We start from the raw sequence: 21900 nt of genomic DNA on the forward strand, positions 1-21900 counted from the left end.
CCATGCGCTCGTCGCATAGCTGCTGCATCTTCCATCGCAAGCCATCGCACGCTGTGGTGCTCGCTGCGCGCGCGCCAACGCTCGACGCACGCGAGCCATCGCTCGCTGTGCGCGCTCGCCAGCGCTCGCTGTGCGCGCGACCCATTGCTCGCTGTGCGCGCGAGCCATCGCTCGCTGTGCGCGAGCAATTCCGCGCGATCAACGCTGGGCGCAGCGCTCGTGGCACGCGAGCTTGCGCTCGCTGCGCGCGAGGCTGCGCGCGCTTGCGCGAGGCAGTGCGCGTCGTGGCACAGCTCGCTTGCTGCCCACACGCGACTGCCATGCCTTGCCTTCGCCCATGCCCATTCATCCATAGCTCGTGGCCCACGACACAAGGCAGGGCTGCTGCCTTGTGCTCGTGCACCATGCCCCTGCTCATTGCATTCGTGCCGCACGGGCGACGAGCTCCCTTGCTCGTCGTCGCATGCCCGCACTATACAACACCCCTTAAGGGTAACACGAAGCGTCCATTGCTTTGTGCGTGCAAGTTATATGAACGAATCGCATAAAAATTTAAAATTTATATTTAAAATTAATGACAAATTAATAAATAATATTAATTTCATAATTTTAGGGCGAAAAATCAAAAATTTATTATTCAATTGATTTCCGATTGTCATGGATTCAAGTCTAGGTCATAAAAATTTAAAATTTATCGTAAATTTACAATTTTTATGGTGGTTTTTAATCTTAGGTTTCTAATTAAATTATAATTAATTATGAAAATCAAATTAATTCTAAATTTTTCTAATTTTCAACAAATTAATCATAATTACAAATTAGATTGCATAATTAACAAGGCTAGGCATTCAAACTTGTTAAACATATACAGTAGGTCAATCAAAAATTCAAGATTTATCAACAAGAATCGCAAATATTTAATTTAACATCTTAAATTTACGAAATTTTGCATTCGAAAAACTAAAACCTTCGAAAAGTCATAGTTAGGCTTCGAATTTGAGAATTCTGGGTTCGGCAGAAAAATACTATTTTGTCAAAATTTTAGAATGCCTTTTACATGTGGAATTGACACAAAAATCACTCGATTTGGATGAGTAACGAAGAAACTGCCGAAAAACTGCGTACGTATAATTAAATAAACGCAATTTGCAATTAATTAACAATTACGAAAATTAATCACCCCTTTTAATTCTTGCAAATTTGTAATATTTAACCATGTTCATGCAATTTAGATTATGAAAATAATAAGGGGCTCGTGATACCACTGTTAGGTTATGATACATATGACAATTCATAAATCATGCGGAAAAACAATTTAGCCAGGAATACATATTATTTACACATAATCATATAGCATAGTTTAGATGCATACTCTTTGTTGCGTGCTTTCCCTAGCTGCGCCCGAACCGAACAAGAACAAGTCTTTAGGACTCCAAGTGTCGTCCCTCCGTAGATAGTCCACAGCACGTCCGGATCCGCCTTAAGATTGACCAACTAGAGTCGCCCTTAAGGTACTAGAATTTTCGGCACTCTTAGGTAAGAAATATGGCTGAATTTTTCTCTCAAAACTCACTTTGAATACTTGAATTATCTCTGAAAATATGTGACCCTAGGCACGTATTTATAGAGTTATGGAAAGGGAATTGGAATCCTATTAGGATACTAATTTATTTAATTATAACCCTACTAGGACTCTAATTAAATAATCATTATCTAATAGTTTTAGGATTTAATCACACTTCGAATCCCGATTGCTTCAGGATTCCCGCACAAGCATTGCACGAGCACCGTACACCCGCGCAAGCCTTGCGGCCCACGCTAGGCGCACAGCGCTCGGCCCATTGCTGTGCTCTTGCGCGCGCGCCCAAGGCCTTGGCTGGGCCTGGCCTTGCGCTGGGCCTGGTCGAGGCTTGGCGTGCGATGGTGCGCGTTGGCTCGCTGGGCGACGGCCTGGCTTCGTGCTGGGCCTTCGTCTAGCGGGCCTCGTCCGATGCTAATTCGTACGATACGCTTCCGATTAAATTCCCGATTCCGGAATTCATTTCCGATACGAACAATATTTAATATTTCCGATTCCGGAATCAATTTCCGTTTCGAACAAATATTTAATATTTCCGTTTCCGGAATTATTTTCCGATTCCGATAATATTTCCGATTCTGACAATATTTCCGTTTCCGGCAATATTTCCGATTCTGGCAATATTTCCATTTCCGATAATATTTTCCGATACGTACCATGTTTCCGTTTCCGGCAACATCTACGACTTGGATAATATTTATATTTCCGATACGATCCATATTTCCGTTTCCGGCAATATCATCGTTTCCGGAGTATTCATTTCTTGCCTGTGACGATCTCAGCTCCCACTGAAACCAAGATCCGTCGATTCCGAATATCCATAGATGGAGTATTTAATGCCATTAAATACTTGATCCGTTTTCGTACTATTTGTGTGACCCTACGGGTTCAGTCAAGAGTAAGCTGTGGATTAATATCATTAATTCCACTTGAACTGAAGCGGCCTCTAGCTAGGCATTCAGCTCACTTGATCTCACTGAATTATTAACTTGTTAATTAATACTGAACCGCATTTATTAGACTTAACATAGAATGCATACTTGGACCAAGGGCATTATTTCCTTCATTGGAGCGATAAGCTAGATGATACTCTATGGGCATACAGAACCGCCTTTAAGACACCTATTGGTACCTCCCCGTATCGGTTGGTGTATGGCAAGGCGTGTCACTTACCAGTAGAAATGGAGTACAAGGCTTATTGAGCAATCAAACAGCTCAACATGGATGCAAAGCTAGCCGGTGAGAAGCGGTTACTTCAATTAGGTGAGCTCGATGAATTCCGACTACAAGCCTATGATAGTGCCCGGATTTACAAGGAAAAGACCAAGAAGTGGCACGACAATCACATTTTGCATAGAGAGTTCGCGGTGGGCGACAAGGTTCTACTTTTTAACTCTAGGCTTAAGTTATTTCCTGGAAAACTTAAATCTAGGTGGTCTGGGCCGTTCACTGTGACTATGGTAAGCAAGTTTGGGTCTGTTGAAGTAGAGAATGGGAATGGTGAACGATTCAAGGTCAACGGGCAACGTCTGAAGTTGTACCATGATGGGGCTACTGTATGAGTGGTTGAGGTCCATCACCTCAATCCCTCCGCCTCATAAACTGCATATTCAAGGTAACAAGGTCGAGCGGGACCTAGAAATAAACCAGCGCTTTGCGGGAGGCAACCCGTATTTTATCGCTTTAAGTAGTATAAGTTTGATTTTTTTGCATTTTTCATTCCATTTTTGTGTGTTTAGTTAGTATTTCCATACCTAAGTGTGTTTAAGTATTGTTTTTGGTGTTAGTGAGGCGAGAAGAGGGCATTACGCTGTTTGGGTGTTTAATAATGTGCAGGCCTAAAGCTCCAAGTTCGAGAAAGTGAAATTACGCACAAGGCCAAGCACGCTGCAAACCGCCCGATTCGAATCGGGCGAGGTGCGCCCGATCGAGCGCGCACGGATGAGTTTCTTGCAGTTTATTTCCGCCCGATCGGGCGCAGCATGCCCGATCGGGCGGTCCAGCGAGTGGAATGCTCGATCGGGCGAAATAATTTCGCCCGATCGGGCGCTTTTGCGAGTGGAACGCCCGAGTCGGGCGTTAGTTTGCCCGATCGAGCGCAAAAGACGAGTGGAAGGCCCGATCGGGCGAAATTATTTTGCCCGATCGGGCGGTTGATGAAATTTTCGAGGATAAGTCAAGGATGATTCTGGGAAGGAAAAAGTCAAGAAAATGAGCATTCGCAAATCGCCCGATCCGGATCGGGCGAGGTGCGCCCGATCGGGCGCGCACGCATGTAAAGAAAAGGATCGCATCCCGCCCGATCGGGCGGAAAGTCGCCCGATCGGGCGAGACGCGATTTCAGCGATAAACTCACGGTTTCCCCAATCTTTCTTCACTTCCTCTTCATCTTCAACCTAACTTTCTCTCACTCCTCCATTAAACCCCAACTTCCAAAAACTTCAAACCACCATATCTCCCTCAAATCTCCACCAAATTCAACAATTCTTTCATCAAAATCATCCTCTCATCATCCTCTACAACCTACACCTAACCGATTTAAGTTTTCTCTCATCCCCACAAAATCCCCAAATTCACCCAAAAAGCTCAAAAAAACTCAAAAATTCAGATTTTTCATCAATGGAAAATAGACCACAAAGAAAATGCACGAGGGTACCAAGAAATCAACATGAGGCTTCCACAAGCCGAGCTCGGGAACCGACACCACCACCTCCACCACCGCAATTCGAGCCCGACATGGATTTTCCGGATGTCATCTTTATTACGGAGGAGCAACGAGCACGATTCATGCTCCTCAAATTGAGGGAGGTAATCCCTACTCGCTTTATATGTCAAATATCCTTGCATGAAATGGGAATTGAGCGTGATGTAAAACGTGTTTTTGTTGGTGTTGGTATGAGTAACATGTATAGTATGCTCCGTCTCACATTTAGACGGTTGACTCTAGAATTCTTGAGTAGTTTTAATGTGCGTAGGGATGGCTATCGAACCGTGTCATCGGTTCAATTTCGTGTGATGAATAGAACCTACACCATGAGCTTATCTGATTTTGGTAGGATTTTTGGATTATCTACCACATATAGTAGGAAACCTAAGGAGACCCATAACAACTGCACCATGTGGGGAAAGCTTACGGGCAATGATAATCCCGGGAGTATGCAACATTTGCATGCTTCCAAGATACAACACCCGGTACCCATTGTCTTTTATAGGTTCCTAGGATTTACTATCTTTGGTAGGGATGAGACCCAGAACATTAGGAGTACGGAGCTAGAGATCCTAGGCGGCTACGTTTCCGAAGGAGAGGAGAGCTACAAAATGAACCTTGCACATCACATGGCCTCTCAATTTTACTCCATAACCACATCCACACATACTACCAAGATTACCATTGGTGGGTTGATCACCCACATAGCCATGGCCACGGCCAATTTTACTGAGGCTAACCAGATTCCAGTTCTGGGTAGCAACTTGCTTGATTTGGCTTATTTTGCTGGACTCCGTAGGCTACAGGGGGAGCATGGGTTATTTAGGCCGGGAGCCATGTACTGGATGTTCGAGGGTAACAGGCTTTTCACCTTGCCCGACCCTCAGGGCCGCACTAGTTTCAGACCCGGTCAGGCTCATTATCTATTTGTTGGATTTGAGCAAGAGCCCCAGCCTGACCCCCAGCCTCAGCCTGACCCTCAGCCAGAGCCCCATCAGTACCAGCCAGAGCCTCGCACCTACTTCAGGAGGGGGCGTCGAGACACGGGGAGGCCCCAGAGTGGCCCGGTAGTTCATGAGGATCAGGGGTCCATTGATGAGAGGTTGAGCAGACTTGAGCTCGGGTTCCGGGAGTTCGCAGCTGATCACCAGAGGACCATGTTCCCATTTTATGATCAGTATGCTAGGCAGGGCTATATTGCCCCAGATTACGAGCACCCTACCTGGTTTACCTATCCCGCGGAGGGATATGGAGCTCCGGGTTCTATGGGCACCTTCACACCCACCCAGTACGGAGGGTGGGGAGCGGGTCCTAGTGGGCATGCTGGCCGAGATGATGGTGATGATGATAACATGATGGCCAAGGCCATCAGTGATGCCGAGATGATGTTGATGATGAGGTTCGATACCCTTGAGCCAATGAGGACATTGTCTGATTTGGTTTGGGGGGTTTCACACTACTTATACATTGTAGGTATGTCTTTCTTTTATTTTCGCATTTCTTTATTTTGGTGTGTTTATTTTGGTGTGTTTAATGCTTTCTAGATTAGTTTATTGCTTTGAAAAAAAAAACAAAAAAAAACAAAAAAATACAAAAATACAAAAATACGTTCCGATGAATACAAAACCATGCTTCCCTGTGCCCCTTGATTGTAAACTGTTTTGATTCTTGGTTTTTGATGACGAGCATTGTTGATTTGTTAACCATGATTTGAGATCCAATTACTTTGATGCCTTGACATGAGTCAACTCTGACCAACTACTTGTGGACTTGGTGCTTGACTAGTTGACTTGGTTAGGATGTGTGATAGCTTCCTGGTGTGCCATTGATTTTGAGTATTGGTTTGCAACTATTAGTAATGTTTTATGACTCATATACATGCACATTGTGGAGGACGAAGGCATTTTTCTATTTAGGTAGCCTTCAGATGAAATTAGATACGTTTGTTCCCTCTTTTTCTACCCATGTTGTGCCTGTGCCATTTATTCGGTGACTAACCACATTACAAGCCCGTAAATTCCCCATTGGTTACTAGTCCCAAGCCTAGCTTGGGGGAGCTAATAGTAGTGAGGTGAGGGAGTTGTAGTGTGGGACATTTTGAGCATATTGAGTATTGAAAAGGGAAATTCTTCTTATCATGATTGTTGTTGAAAAAAATGAAATGAAAAATGAATGAGATGAGGAGAATAAAAAAAAATGAGATTGAGCAAGAAAGAAAAAAAAAATAAGAAGGAAAAATCGTTATTCTCAAGAAAATTCAAAGCATTGTTTCACTCAAGTATTGTAATTTCTTATCTTTATGAGTGATTGATTTTAATTGTGAAAGAAAGGCAAGAAAGTATAGTCTGGTTTGTTTGTTGTTTCATCATGTGTTGAGTGGGAAGTTGTGGTTGTGGTCATCATTTGTGGTTGACCATGGTTTTGCTAGGATTTATGCTCCCCAAAGCCAAGGCTTTAAGCTCACGTTTTACCCAAATTTACCGCACCTCTACCTAAGCCTATCATTACAAGCTTTGAAGACCTTCCGACCTTTGTGCATAGAGTCATATTAATGTGAAAGTAGTTGTTTATCAATGCAAGTTATGACATGACACATTCCGAGTCGACTACTAGGTTGAGTGCATGTTTTTCTAGACACACGAGTGTTGTGAGTTGGGAGGGCATTGTACACATATATGTTGGGAGGGGAGCGAACGGGTACATTTTTTATCCGCCACATAAATGAGTGACGAGTGTGTGAGCACTAGTCTTGAAGTCCATTGTACACTTGTGGTTCGCTTTGCGTGACGATTGTTGAGGTGGATTGGCGGTTGAATGAATTTGATTGGTTGACATTGATGCATGCTTGTTGGATTTTGCCTTGAATCGTATCCATTGTTTTAAGATGTGTTTGGGGTGAAGTTGATTTATGTATTCATCGATGATTTCTTTGCTTAGGGGCAAGCAAAGATCTAGCTTGGGGGAGTTTGATATATGCGTTTTATATAGAGTTTTTACCCCCGTCCCTTAGTACTTTTATGTATCAAACGTGCTCTTAGGAGCCGTTTCTAGTACTAATGTGTGTTATTGAGTGTGCCTTGAGTTTCAGGTTTGATTATGAGAAATGGTCGTTTTAGACCCGTTTCATTGTTGATCAAGGCCACTATATGAGTCCGAGAAGTTCGGGACTTCCATCGTCGACTTTCGGGACCTTAGATGCTTATGGTTGAGCCCCGGGAGTTAGACTTGGTGATACGGGCGAGATACATTGAAGATTGCAAATCGCCCTGGAAGCTGAGGGCGAAATGCAACCATCGGGCGGAATTATAAGCAAGCCAAGTTCATCAACGCGCGCCCGATCGGGCGCAGCTCGCCCGATCCGGATCGGGCGGTCAATCTGGAGGCTTTGTGGAGATTTCGCAATCCGCCCGATCGGGCGGATTTTGGCCCGATCAGGCCGACTATCGAGTGATTCGCCCGATCGGGCGAAGCGTCGCCCGATCGGGCGACGCCAACCTCCAGCAGTTTTTCGCGTTTTTAATTCCGTTTTTAGGCCTTATTTTGGCAAAACTATATAAGCAAACTTGTTTTATTTTTTAGGGACATCTTATTTTCCAGCACTAAACCCTTAGTTTATTTTTCTAAGTTTTATTTCCTCTCTACATTAATTCAAACACTTAGTTCGATTTATATAAAAACACAAGCTTTCAATTTCCATTGTTCGAGAATTAGGTATTGCTTCTTACTTTAATTTATTCTATTGCTTTGATCATGTTTTCCATTATATTAATCGCTTTGTTATTAGTTATCATGAGTGAGTAGTTTAATTTCTAGGGTTTAGGGGATCCATGAATGCATGATTGGGATTATATGTGGACTTGATTATTTGATTGATTGATTATAATTTCTATAGCTTATTATTATTGCTCGTCAATTCTGTTCGGCCGGACTATTTTGATTTGAGTTTGATTAACCTTAGATTATGCGCCGAGAGGTATAAATCTGATGTTTTTGGTCTGTGGCTATTAGATAGGAATTATTTCTAGTACGTAGCGAGAGCCCGCTAGTTGTTCTATCCTAAGGAATTCATAAGATTCGAGAGATGCATGTTTTCCTAGTTATGATTGTTAATTAATTGTTATTGTCCGTTGTCCAATCCCGGTCTGCGTTTGTGGTGAACCGCTGCCCTAGATTCCCTTAATATTGTTATATTCCAGTTTGATTATTTGCCTTAGCTTAATATACAAATCAATCCAATTCTTTGTTACCAGTAGTCTAGATTAGTTAATTAATAGTAGAAAGAACATTGTTTCCCTGTGGATACGATCCCTGCTTCCCTTGCTATATTTTTAGTTGGTGAACGTTAGGTTTATCTTTGATAGGAGTGCGATTTAGCCTGTCATTCGTTTAATAGAATCATGTTAGGATTATTATTGTTTTAGTATGTAGTACTCAGCTTTGCTGATTATGTGCTTTGTTTGTGTGTGTTGATCATGGCTATGCCTTATTGATCCTGTGATGACCCATTTTGGTGAGCAGTCTCTAAGGATCAATAAGCATTGTCCATCTACAGGTTTGAAGATGATGCATCATTGGGATCGGGATTAGAGAGCTTGTATTTAGTTTGTGTTGCTATGTGCTTTGGGTTTTGTTAATTTGGACTTTAAACTTGTCGTACTAATTACATTTCCTTATTTTTGTTGATTGGTTTTGAGATTAAATCTGTAATCGATTATTTATAAACCTAAAGTTAGTTTTATGTTTTCCGCTGCAAAATTCTGAATAAGCCGTTACGTTTTCACACGGGCGATAATAATTTGGTAATTCTCCATAGTTATATTTATAAAAAGGGTTATTTTAGAAAAAAGGAGAATTGTCAGGGTGTTACACGCCACCTCAAGGCGGTTCGCTTGTGGCTGGAGAAACCCCTGCTTGCTAAAGGTTACCAGCGAGCCGCTGTTAGTACTTTGTTGTCACATTTGTCTTATTTTCTCCGTAAATCTAGTTTTCCTGCAAAGAAGGAGAAGTAGGAGTAAATCTTTATTAAAATTCATACTCTTCTGGTGAACACCTCTTCTGGACAGAGGGTTTGTAAGATTAACAGTGGATCCAGTTTCAACCATATCGTTTTCAAGTGGGAAGATTTAATCGGATCTGATTTTGTTCAACCTTTGGCATCCTATTTCCAAAGCTTCCCCGAACGTCACCGCCGTTAATCACGCTAGTAAGGGTTAAGTATTAGGGGAGAGGGTATCTAATTTATATTAAGTAGTATTAGCTTAGGGTTATGTGCTCTGATTTTATGAAGCTTTTGGTTAATTGTTCGGAGTTTTCCTAGTCGCAGCCGTCAAGGGTCCTCCCCTTAAAGTGGGCCTGAGATCAGCAATGTTTTGGTTTGTTGCCATTTTTCCAAGTCTTAGATCCTGGAACAAATTTCATAATCAGTTAGTTATGCACGGAAGTTCACAACCAAAGTTCTATCAATAATGTAAGGAATAAGATGTTAATGAGACAATGATTCAAATGATGCAATGTAGACAATGATGCATTTCTGTGACGATTAAGTAAGTTGGCAGTCTTATTTTCTTATGCTAAATTTGGAAGCTTTTCTAAACTAAGAAACAGGTAAAAACAAACATTCTAAACAGAGCCTTGTTTTGAATGAAGTTTCAATGTCTTTAACAGATTAAAGATCATTGAATATTTCTTTGTAAACCACATTTTTTTTTCCAGTTTGCTGATCATCGGTGCTTGTTCTTGGGATGCAGATTTTGAGTCCACTCCGTGTAGTGACTCTGGATACAGCAACATATAGTTGGCCATGGATGAATACTGGTTCTGGCAAGTATATTCCCACATGGTCGAATGTTTGTCCTTGACTCTTATTGATTGTCATTGCGAAGCAAACTTTGATTGGGAACTGCCGACGCTTTAAGATGAATGGCCATTTTGAATCTGATTGTGACATTTCTACTCGTGGAATGCTGACCATGTCGCCCGCATTTATTCCAGTGACAACTTGTGCTTCAATGATTCTATGGTTCAATCTGGTGACAATAAGGTGTGTCCCATTACATAGTCCCTCTCTTTGGTTGATGTTCCTCAACAATATTACTGGACACCCTACTTTGAGTTATATTTCGTGATTGGGCACACCTGGAAATTGGAGGCTGTTGAGGAATTCAGTAGGGTACAGTGATTGCACATTTCTCCCACCTGTTGTTGCTGGGAAGATTCTGTCTGCGCTCTTGTAGGTTATTTCCTCTCCTGGGATCAGTTGGAGTATGTATCCATTGATCTTGTCAACTGTTTCATTTTTTGGAGCAAGTATGGCCCGTTGTTGGAGGTACTTTGGGTCCATGTGGCTGTGCAAAATTTCTGGGTACACCTCTTCCACCAATGCAGCAATAGGATCGTCTCCCTGTATAAGTAAGTCCTCGGGTATTTCTATCCATGTCAGTTCATCCTCGCTTTCTTTTTTTGTTGCTGGAATATGCCCGTTTCCCATATCTAGAACCCATTTGCTGAATTCTTATCGCTCTATATCGACTTGGTCTAAGTTTGATCGCTTTATCCCCATATTTGTCCTTAGTGTGTGGACAATGCACTCTGGCCATATGGTCTTGGATTTTCTCACAGATGCATCTACAATTTCTACTCGTCCTCCTTTTGGAACAACATGTAGTATTTGCCGAAAATCCCCTCCTAAGACTACTACCTTGCCTCCAAAAACTTTGTCCTTTGACGATTGGTCATGAAGCTGCATTACATCTCGAAAAGTTCGGGCAAGTGCTTCAAATCCATGCCTATGTACCATGGGAGCCTCATCCCATATTATGAGCTTTGTTCGTCGGATTAGTTCTGCGAGGTCAGAGCCTTGGTCAATATTGCAGCACGAATTTTCACTTAAGATCAGTGGGATTTTGATCCTGGAATGGGCAGTACGACCAGAAGGGAGTAGTAAAGCTGCTATTCCTGATGATGCCACTGCAATTACTATTTGTTCTTCAGAGCGAAGCTTGGATATTAATGCTCTCCAAAGATATGTCTTCCCTGTGCCACCACTACCATAGACAAAGAATAGTTGACCTCTACTCTCGTACACTGCTTGAAGGATGTTGTCATAAACATGTCTTTGTTTATCATTAAGGCCCTGTTCTAAATCGCGAGCATCGCTAGCCAATGATTCTGTGTTGTAGTTATGCTCTTCCAGTAGCATCCTATTTCCTGCTTCTTGAAGTAGGGCTGCATCTGGTAATGGGATGCCGTGGTAGTCTTTGAGGCTTCTATTGTCTCTATTTAGTAGTTGTTCAATCTCATAGAGGGTGTAGTTCTGAATCTGATCTTTTGTTAGACTTAGGTCTGCAATTCCCAGTCTTTGACGTTGTCGGTAAACAATGTCATCCGATAAGTCTCTCCAATGCTTTTCCCACAACTCTTTTGGGTCTGACACTTCACAGAATAAGAGCATTGTAACAAAGAGTTCCCGCAACTGTTGGCCGTTAGACCATGTGGCTGCTTCAACTAATCCCTCGTGCCATTCATTGTCCCCATCAAGAAGCCCAAGGGCATGACATGTTGCCTTGTATGTAGGATGTATGATTCCATCAACCGTCCGGATATCTGCGAAGCATGTGGCACCTTTGACAATATTCAGAAGCAATCTTAAGTAGTACTTCTCCCCGGAGGCAGGGTGTGCGTAGTATATCCTTCCAATGCTGTTCCCGATATTTCTTGGCTTCCATCTTTTCTCGTCGCTTAACCATACCCATTCTGTTGGGAAGTCTGCATATATGAGTTCGCGCGCTTTTGGATACATCCTGTTAGCCGTCATCCACTCTGTCAATGTTGTTTTCTTTGTCCCAACTCTTTCCAGGACATCGTACAAGTGCTCATGGTCTTCAAAAATGACTTCTTGATGACCCTCCAAATGAAACGTTAGCCTTTGTACAGGGGGGTTTTTGTATTGGATGATGAATGAGAAAATTCTCCAACATGCTTCAGAGGCTGACACATATCTACATTTTAGATAATTTTGAATCTCATCTATAACTTGCTCCTGGTTGTTTTGTGCTTCGTTGCCATTATTTCCTTCCCGAGCCTGTTCAATTCTTGCAAGTGCCATGTCAGGGCCTTTGTTCATATACTTGAATAAGTATTTCAGTGACCTATCTTTGTTGCACCATTCCACATTTATGTGGGCCTGAAATTTCACCACCAGATCAATATTGCAGGGGATTACAAACCTGTTATCTAGAACTTTACCATTCTTTGTTGCTGTATGCCCATCATTACGTCTTCTATACAGTGCATACCCATCATCATTCACAATTGTTGTTTCCTGGAAACTTCTTGGGTAGTGCTTTGAGCACTTTCCATCTTCCATGCAGGGTGACCGTTCGTTCATTGACCCACAAGGCCCATGCATCATTGATTGGACTACTATTTCATATCCAATTAAGTCTACCTCTTTGTCTGGTAACTCTTCTCAAATAATTTTGTCTATGTCTTCTGGAGTTAGTGGCTTGTCATCTGGATGTAAAAACAGCAGAATATGAGCGTGCGGCAAGCCTCGTTTCTGAAATTCAATGGTACATATTACTGCAAAGAGAAAGTGGATTTGTTAGTGGTTAATGCATGTTGTTATTTATTTTTTTTGGAGGAAATAATATGTACCTGCTATTGTTCTCCCAAAATGTTCTTTTGTTGTTAGATCACATATCAACTCATCAAGCTTGATTATGAAGACGCGGACCACAACATCTGGCCTATCTTCGGTCGTTGTCCAGGTATGTTTGCTAAGAATTCTGTAATTTCAGGCCACTTTGGGTTACATGTGAATGTTATGAACAGATCAGGTGGTCCTGCCCATCGACAAATGGCCATCGCGTCTTGGTAATTCTGCACCATGTATCTAGGTCCACATGTGAATGAGGAGGGTAAGATGACTCGTCGTCCTATTGAAGCTGGTGTTGTGTCACCTCGCGAAACAACGTCTGTCAACCCACACAACACTTCTCTTCTGATTGTCTTTTGGTTTAGACGGATATAATCGAGCCTTACTTCCTGCAAACACGTGAACGCGTCGACAATCAATTGTTGGCGTAACCGACCACAAAGAATCAGAGTGAGGGCTTCATTTAATCTTTCCGTTAATCTGAACGCATAATACTCTCTCATGGTCACAGATGTTTTTTTTTTTCCGTGTTGTGGACTCCGCATCACTGTGTGGAATATCTATTCTGTATTCGTCTTCCCCATATGGAAATAGCAAGGGATATTGGAGTGCCATGAAACTTGGATAATTTTCAGATATCCTTCGAAGCCCATAACCCTTCTCTTCTATAATCACATCTCTTTGGCTTCCTTCAATCTCATCGTTGCCTACAATCAAGGCTGCAAGTTCATTAGTGGACGGTAAATTATATTGTCTGTCATCCTTAGATCGCGTACCAATTAGACGAACACGAACAGGTTGCATTTCAACATTGGAAAAGCGTTCCCTGGCCATTCCGAAGACTTTTGCAAGTTCATTGTGTTCATTTAACATTTTTGCAAGGCCGTCTACTATTTCGGGATCAAGATCACTTTCTGCATTGTTTGTGAGTGAGTTGATTCTGTTCTCAACTTCATTATGGGTGTCATAAACATAAAGTTGGGTGAATCTTGGATGTGCTCCATCTGGTGGTAGCAAAGATCCAATCTTATGAAGATTCTGACCATTAATTCTGAAGACATATGGACCCCTCCCTCTGTTGATTGTCTTATCCACTTGTCCACCCATTGATGTGAATGCGAATATGGAGTTGTACGATCTAATGCTTTCCTTGAATTTTCTTGACAGAGAGCCCATATTAGGGCAAGCAACATCTTCAAGTACTCTGGTGGTTCTGTAAGCAGAGGTAGTTTGACCTTTCCCTTTTGACAGCACATGTTGTACTTGGGACCATGTTGTTTCTTTTCTCTTTTAACTCTTTCCTCGATCCAAACTCTTGCACCACAATGTGAACATAGGTGTTTTGGCCCACCGAAGGTCCATGGTGTGGTGTACTTTCCTGTTAAGAAAAAATAAAAGAGTTAAAATTAGTTTAGTTCAAAATTGTTTAATCTAAATTTAATATTTGTATGTAAATATGGAAGTGGTATACTCAATGTGATGCAATGCATGAGACCCTTCCAGTGTATTCCTTGAGATGTTGCTGCCCACTGTGTTGGAATAAGGGTTTAATATTCATAGGTTGCATAGTGTATCCATGTTAACAAACTTGATGTAGTATAATTAAGTTACCTGTGGCCAAGTTGGGTTGAGGAGATCTGCTGTTCTCAATATCAGTTTCAGTAGTAGGAGTCATTGAACAATCCGATGGTAATGAAGAATTTAGTCTACGCCGCAAAGATGATGTAGACTGTAACACCCTAATAATTAGTTGATTTTATAAAACCATTTTCCATCTTAAAATAAAGGAATCACTAAAGTATTACCGCCACCGTGATAACGGTTAAGGCTATTACCAGAATTACGCAGCGGAATTTAATGTCAACTAACTTTTCAAAACATAAATAGTTAAATTATCGAGGCCTCCTACAAATTGGAACCATAATGGCCCAAACCAAAGTATTAAAAGTTCCACAATTCAAAACAAAATTAAAGTATAGATAAAAATAGTTTTAAAGTACGAAAGCATGCAACTCTCTCAATCATCCCAAGCCACATGATTTCGATCGTACTTCGATCTACCAACCTGCTATATTATTGTACTCCCCAACAATGCAAGTGCAAATGATGGATCATCATAGCGTCATTCAGGCAAAGGCCATGACCAAAGGTCACAAAGCACGTAGTCAGTAAAAAGCTGAGTACTTACAAGACTAGAGTGAAATAAAGCTATAAACATACATAACTCACTGAGTACTAATCAACATGCAAAAGCCATTTAATAATTAACAAGCAAATCATGAATACAAGACTCGACTCTTGACTCACAATTTAATTAGAATAAGCTTCGAACGGGCCAAAATAATGTTTCATAAAGGAAGGGTGTTGGGAGCCCACCAAACACCATAATAAATAATAAATAACGGACCATACCGAGTTTCTAGCCATACTGACGGAATTCCAGCGCATAATATGAATGAAACAACGTCTTGTATCATTAGTAGGAGATCAAGCTTTCCGGCAAGTCTCCCCCCATTGTTCATACTCAAGGTATATACGTTCCAAGAGTTTTGAAGCTTGTTCTGGTTGTACTTTACGTTTATTAATATTTTATTAATGCGAACTCGAGACTCAAACAAACATACATACATACAATTAATAAACAACAACCAAAACAATCTTATTTTAATTCTTTAGGACTTGTGATCAATCATCAAGACATAGTGAAATTACTACCAAGTTCCTTCTCACAAAAGGTGAGATTTCACATCATGCCCATTAACATGAGGGTTGTGCCCTTGCACGACAAATCCTAATTCATTTCATATAAAATATTCCCAACTGAACCCTACATGTGCGGTGGCTTACGTGAGCTAACCCTTCACATGTGGTAAAATAAATAGTACAACGTGGCACGAATAATTGGCTCAAAAGTATGCTAGACATCCCGTACAATAGCATAACAATAAATAATTCATCCCTTGCATGTGAAACAAACCATACATGCATAAATATGGAACAACATGATTGACAATGAAATCCATACTCATAATAATCCCAACATGTTTGTTCAACCAATAATTCAATAATGTCAATATAATAATCCACATGATCGTTCAACAAACAAATATGAATCCACATAATATAATTCACATCAACAACAATCATGTAATGTCCTTGACAAATAGCGTGGTCGCCCTAGACTTGTACATACCATGAATACCCAAGCGTAGGGGCCACTTTGCAAAACGATCACTTACTTAGAAATCACCTCCTATCATCAAAATAATGAAACTTTAATTATTTCCATGTTCATTAAATTTCCAGCAACTTTATGAAATATAAAACATTGTCAAAACTTAAGAATTCAATCGTCCTTTAATAAAATAATCGTCTCAATTTGCAAAACTAATCCCTAGTATGAAAACATACTTTTTCCACCCTTAAAATCAATAGGAAAATTTGGTAATATTAATCCAACCTTTGGCCGGTTTTCTTTTATTAATCCCACCTACGACATATTTTTTAATAATCCCACCTTTACTACCCAACGACTTTTATTGGGCTTAAGTGACCGATAACTGGTGAAAAAATCATCGAGATGGTGATGAATTGATGATGATGACTGAATACATCTAGAGAGAGTACTTCCACGTAGGGATATATTACCGGCGACAATAGGTTTATGACGTGTTGGGCCCAATAAAAGACGTTGGGTGGTAAAGGTGGGATTATTAAAAAATATGTCGTAGGTGGGCTTAATAAAAGAAAATCGGCAAAAGGTTGGATTAATATTACAAAATTTTCCAAATCAATAAAAATCAACACTTTAGACCTTATTATAAATCTGAAAATATAATTAATTATCATAATTAAACTAATCTCCTAATTATGCTAATCAATTGACCCATTAGGTCTAGGTTAAAACCCTAATTTGAAATTCCCAATAAAACCAATTTAACATCATAAAAATCAATTCTTTATTAAATAAACGAATCTGAAAATTCATGCTTTAATAATTAAAATACGCCTCATGAATCACAACATATAAATCCTCAAAGTACGGTATTCATAACCGATTCCCAGCATTTTAATTATTCAAAACAATAATAATAATATAATTTAAAATGCTGAATTGAAATAGAATAGGTAAGGAAGAAGAGGATTATACCAATCCGGCCTATAGCACGGAACAACCACGAAAATTGTGATTGGGCGAAAGAATTGAACGAACGAACGAACAAAACACACACACACTCGACGTGTGTGCATGCGGCAGAGGGGCGACGAGTAAGGCACATCAGCGCTGGGCGCTATGCACGAGGAAGGGGCGAGAGAGCAGGGACGCGCGCGCGCTGGGCGCGGGGGTGTGCGCGCTAGGCGAGAGGGGCAGCAGCAAGGCAGGGCGAGAGGGGTAGCAAGCAGAGCAGCAACGCAGGGCACTCGAGTGCGCGCTGCGGGCTGCGAGGCAAGAGAGGGAGTGGGAGAGCGAAGGCAGCGACGGGTGAGCACGAAGGCACGAGGCTGCTCGTGCTGTGCGGGGCTGCGGGCCGAACAAGTGGGAGAGGAGAGGAGGAGTGTGGGGCAAGAAAAGCAAGAGAGGGTTTATGAAAAATAAGGGGGATCATTTAATAAGGAGAGTCCTATTTATAGGCTCTCATATCACTAGTGGGCTAGGCTTGGCAATTTGATATTGGGCTTAGCATTTAAATGATTGGGCTAGCCTTAAGCTTTAGAATTAAATCCTTTTGATTGGGCTTGATTAATAAAACGAGTTGGACTTTTCATTTAAAACCCAATCCTTTTAAAATTACTTTTGACCCATTAAATTTCCCGACTCGAAAATTAAATTCGTTTCGTAATTAATTAAAACAATAAATATTCTAATTAATTGAAATACATTTAAATAATATTTAAATGCGAAATAAATTCTAAAAATCGTAAAATGCTTTATAAATATAATAAAATATATTTATAAATATTATAAAAATACGAGGTATTACAGTCTACCCTCCTTAAAAGAAGTTTCGTCCAAAAACTTGGGTTCGGAAATCAAAATTCAAACTCAAAACTTGAGACTTTATGAGACTTTAATGCGTTCACTTGCAAAATTTTAAGTTGATGTACTCTTTACATGATTAAACAAGACAATAATAAGTGCAAATTCAATAGAAAGCACTAAATTGAACATAAAATAGGGGAAAACAAGGTAAAAAGCGCGAAATTCTACCGCACTCTACCCCCCTTAAAAGACACGAGTTACGACCCCGTAACTCAACTAACCTCGGGAAAAAGCTCGGGATATTTCTTTCTCATTTCGTCCTCCGCTTCCCAAGTTGCTTCCTCAGATTCTTGATTAGACCACAACACTTTGACAATATTCACATCCTTAGTACGTGTACTACGCACTTTACTATCCAGGATTTTGACAGGTCTTTCCTCGAAAGTTAAACTTTGGTCTAATTCTATGGTCTCCGGTTGCAACACATGCGACTTATCCGGAACATATTTCCTTAACTGAGATATGTGGAACACATTATGCACTCTATGCAAGTCCATAGGCAACGCTAGTCTATAGGCTATCTTTCCAATTCGTTCTAAGATTTCATATGGGCCTATGTACTTAGGGCTTAATTTCCCTTTCTTTCCAAATCTCATGACACCTTTCATTGGTGACACTTTGAGCAACACCTTATCACCTATGTTGAACTCTTCATCCCTACGTTTCAAGTCCACATAACTCTTTTGGCGATCCTGCGCCGCTTGAATTTTCGATTGGATGGTTCGGATTTGGTTCATGGTGTCCTCTATCATTTGAGGTCCCAACACTAAGGTTTCACTAATGTCATTCCAACAAAGGGGACTTCTACACTTCCGTCCATACAGGGCCTAAAATGGTGTCATCCCTATACTAGCATGATAGCTATTAATTGTTATATGAAAACTCAATCAAATCCAGGCTATCTTCCCAACTTCCTTGGAAATCGATGACGCATGCTCGCAGCATGTCCTCAAGGGTTTGGATGGTTCTCTCAGTTTGTCCATCTGTGGCTGGGTGGAAGGCTGTACTCATTTTCAATGTCGTACCAAAGCTCTTCTACACACTTTTCCAGAAATTTGAAAGAAACCTTGAATCCCTATCTGATACGATATCCTTAGGAACTCCATGTAACCTCACAACATTCTTAATGTAAGCTTTAGCAAGTTGTTCCATTTTCCAGGTTTCCTTCATTGGTATAAACACTGCTGACTTGGTCAACCTATCTACCACGACCCAAATCGTATCATTCCCGGTTTTAAACTTAGGCAAACAAGTGACGAAGTCCATAGAAATACAGTCCCATTTCCAGCTTGGAATCTCTAAAGGTTGGACCTTTCCTTGAGGTCTCCCGTGCTCTATCTTAACCTTCTGACAAGTCAGGCATCTAGCCACAAATTCAGCCACTTCATTTTTCATCCCTGGCCACCAATAGATCTTTTTCAAATCTTTATACAACTTGTCACCACCTGGGTGCACAGAATATGGCGTATTGTGCCTTTCCTTCATCAATTTCTCCTTCAATTCTCCACACTTTTGACGCACACACCACCTGCCTTTGTACCTCAAACTTCCATTATCATGGATTCTGAAATCTAATTCCTTACCTTGCGAAATCTTTTCCTTGATTCGCTCCAACTTCACATCACCAGCTGATTCTCCCTAATCTCATCAAATATTGACGGCTGGATGGTTAAGGCATTCATCATTCCCTCAAGACTTTCACCACTCACTATTTCAAGGTTCAAACGCTGCATGTCCTTACACAGCTCGTTAGCAACTACTAACGCATTAACACTATGACTTGATTTCCTACTCAAGGCATCCGCAACTACGTTGGCTTTTCCTTCATGGTACTGAATATCCAAATCATAGTCCTTGATTAACTCCAACCACCTTCGTTGGCGCATATTCAGATCCTTCTGTGTGAAAATGTACTTTAAACTCTTATGATCCGTGAATATTCTACACTTCACACCACACAGATAATGTCTCCATATCTTCAATGCAAACACTATGGCGGCTAGCTCTAGATCATGGGTAGGGTAATTGGATTCATATGGCTTCAACTGCCTCGACGCATATGCAATAACCTTCCCGTTCTACATCAACACACACCCTAAACCATTTTTGGAAGCATCACTATACACATCATAGGTACCACTCTCACTTGGCAAGGTTGGCACCGGCGCGGTTGTCAATCGCGTCTTCAAGGCTTGGAACACCTGCTCACACTGGTCATTCCATTCAAACTTTGCTTCCTTCTTCATCAAGGTTGTCATTGGCTTGGCTATCCTAGAAAAGTCTTGCACAAAGCGTCTATAGTAGCCAGCTAATCCCAGAAAACTTCGGATGTCAGTCACACTCTTGGGTGTAGGCCATTCACTAACAGCTTTGATCTTAGCAGGGTCTATTACCACTCCTTCTTTAGACACAAAATGTCCCAAAAATGCAACCATTTCCAACCAAAACTCACACTTTGAGAACTTGGCATACAACTGGTTATCTCTCAAGGTACTCAACACAGATCTCAAGTGTTCAGCGTGATCCTCTTCACTCTTCGAATACACTAGGATGTCATCTATGAAAACCACTACAAACTTGTCCAAATAGGCATGGAACACACGGTTCATTAAGTCCATAAATATTGCAGGTGCATTGGTTAACCCAAAAGGCATAACAGTGAACTTATAATGTCCGTATCTAGTCCTGAATGCGGTCTTAGCTATGGTCAAAGGCACATCTCTATGGATTTTGGTACACTTCACAATGCTACCAGTAGGTATGACTATAGGTACTTCAATTGTTTCAGGCTTTTTCAAACCTAATTTCCCCAAAGAGTCTACTGAGATAAACGAATATGTTCCACCATAATCAAATAGAGCATTAACTAAAACGGAGTCAATAGAGAAAGTACCCGCTATGACGTCAGAGGAAGTCTCCGCTTCTCGCCTAGATATCACATTCAGCTTTCCTTGGGCAACCCCTTTGTTATAGCCACCTCCATTGGTGTTTCCATTGCTGTTTCGGTTCCCATTTTGCTGTTGGTTTCCTCCAGGATTTCCATGGTTCTGGTGATTGCCATTGCTATTACTATTGTTACCACCTTGGTAATTCCTTGGGGTTCCACCTCCATTTTTTCCATTTCGGTTCTGATTATTCCGATTATTGTTCTGGTGGTTACCTTGGTTAGGCTTCCCATTCTTAGAATAGCATTCGTACTCCCTATGGCCTAACTTCTGACAGAACCTACAGATTACTAAGTTTCCGTCACAATCCTTTCCAGGGTGATTCATGTTACAGCGCCTACAGTCGTAGGTCTTTACTCCATTCCTTCCAGAATGATTTCCACCACCTTGGTTGTTGCGGTTCCACCATTGTTAGCTCTAAACTGGAAATTCCTATTCCCTTTGTGCTTCTTAAAATTCCCTTGATTCTGTTGGTTATTCCCTTGATTGGAGTTCCCAACATCCTTTCCTTTCTCAGTACTTCCATTCTTCCTTTGTTGTAACCCATACAGGTGAGCAGCTTTTCCGTACAGGGTGTCTAATGAGGTAAAGGTCTCTCCAGACAACAACAATTGCAAGTCCATGGTCAATCCATTCTCAAATCTTTGAGCCCTGAGCTCTTCCGTTGCCACCACTTCAGGTGCAAACCTAGTTAGCTCTATATATAAACTTAGAATGACAGACCCTCCATTTTGAGTTCGATGAACTCCTGTGCCTTTTGCTTCTTCAGATAAGGTGGGTAAAACTTGTTCCTTAATGCGGTTTTAACCGCTTCCCACCCGAAGTTAGGTGTGGCTCTAAGGGTATTCTCACATCGTTGCCACCATAAATCAGCTTCACCTCTAAGGTAGTACACATCACTGTTTACCCTAAGGTTTTCGGGGTAATTCACAGCTACGATAAGCTTATCAAATTCTCTCAACCAGTTTTCAA

The 21900-nt window shown here is 41.2% G+C and overlaps 2 protein-coding genes across 2 annotated transcripts; both read right to left on the reverse strand.

Moving 5' to 3' along the window:
• Positions 1–9951: 9951 nt before the first annotated feature.
• On the reverse strand, positions 9952–10773 carry LOC130469720 (uncharacterized). The gene is made up of 2 exons (XM_056839162.1): positions 10460–10773; positions 9952–10312 (listed from the first exon to the last, which is right to left on the reverse strand). Exons 1-2 carry the CDS (start codon positions 10771–10773, stop codon positions 9952–9954), a joined length of 675 nt encoding a protein of 224 aa, XP_056695140.1.
• A 24-nt stretch (positions 10774–10797) lies between these two features.
• Positions 10798–12672, reverse strand: LOC110799587 (uncharacterized). Its single transcript, XM_022004866.2, has one exon. The coding sequence runs from the start codon at positions 12670–12672 to the stop codon at positions 10798–10800; it is 1875 nt and encodes a 624-aa protein (XP_021860558.2).
• Positions 12673–21900: the final 9228 nt, after the last annotated feature.

This window comes from Spinacia oleracea, chromosome 3 (genome assembly GCF_020520425.1).
Source record: "Spinacia oleracea cultivar Varoflay chromosome 3, BTI_SOV_V1, whole genome shotgun sequence".
NCBI lineage: Eukaryota > Viridiplantae > Streptophyta > Magnoliopsida > Caryophyllales > Amaranthaceae > Spinacia > Spinacia oleracea.

Coding starts and splice junctions, on each gene's coding strand:
- LOC130469720 (XM_056839162.1), bottom strand. CDS start 10,773: ATGGGAAACGGGCATATTCCAGCAACAAAAAAAGAAAGCGAGGATGAA. Junction 10,313..10,459: donor GGGAGAAATGTGCAATCACT/GTACCCTACTGA, acceptor TATTGTCACCAG/ATTGAACCATAGAATCATTG.
- LOC110799587 (XM_022004866.2), bottom strand. CDS start 12,672: ATGAACGAACGGTCACCCTGCATGGAAGATGGAAAGTGCTCAAAGCAC.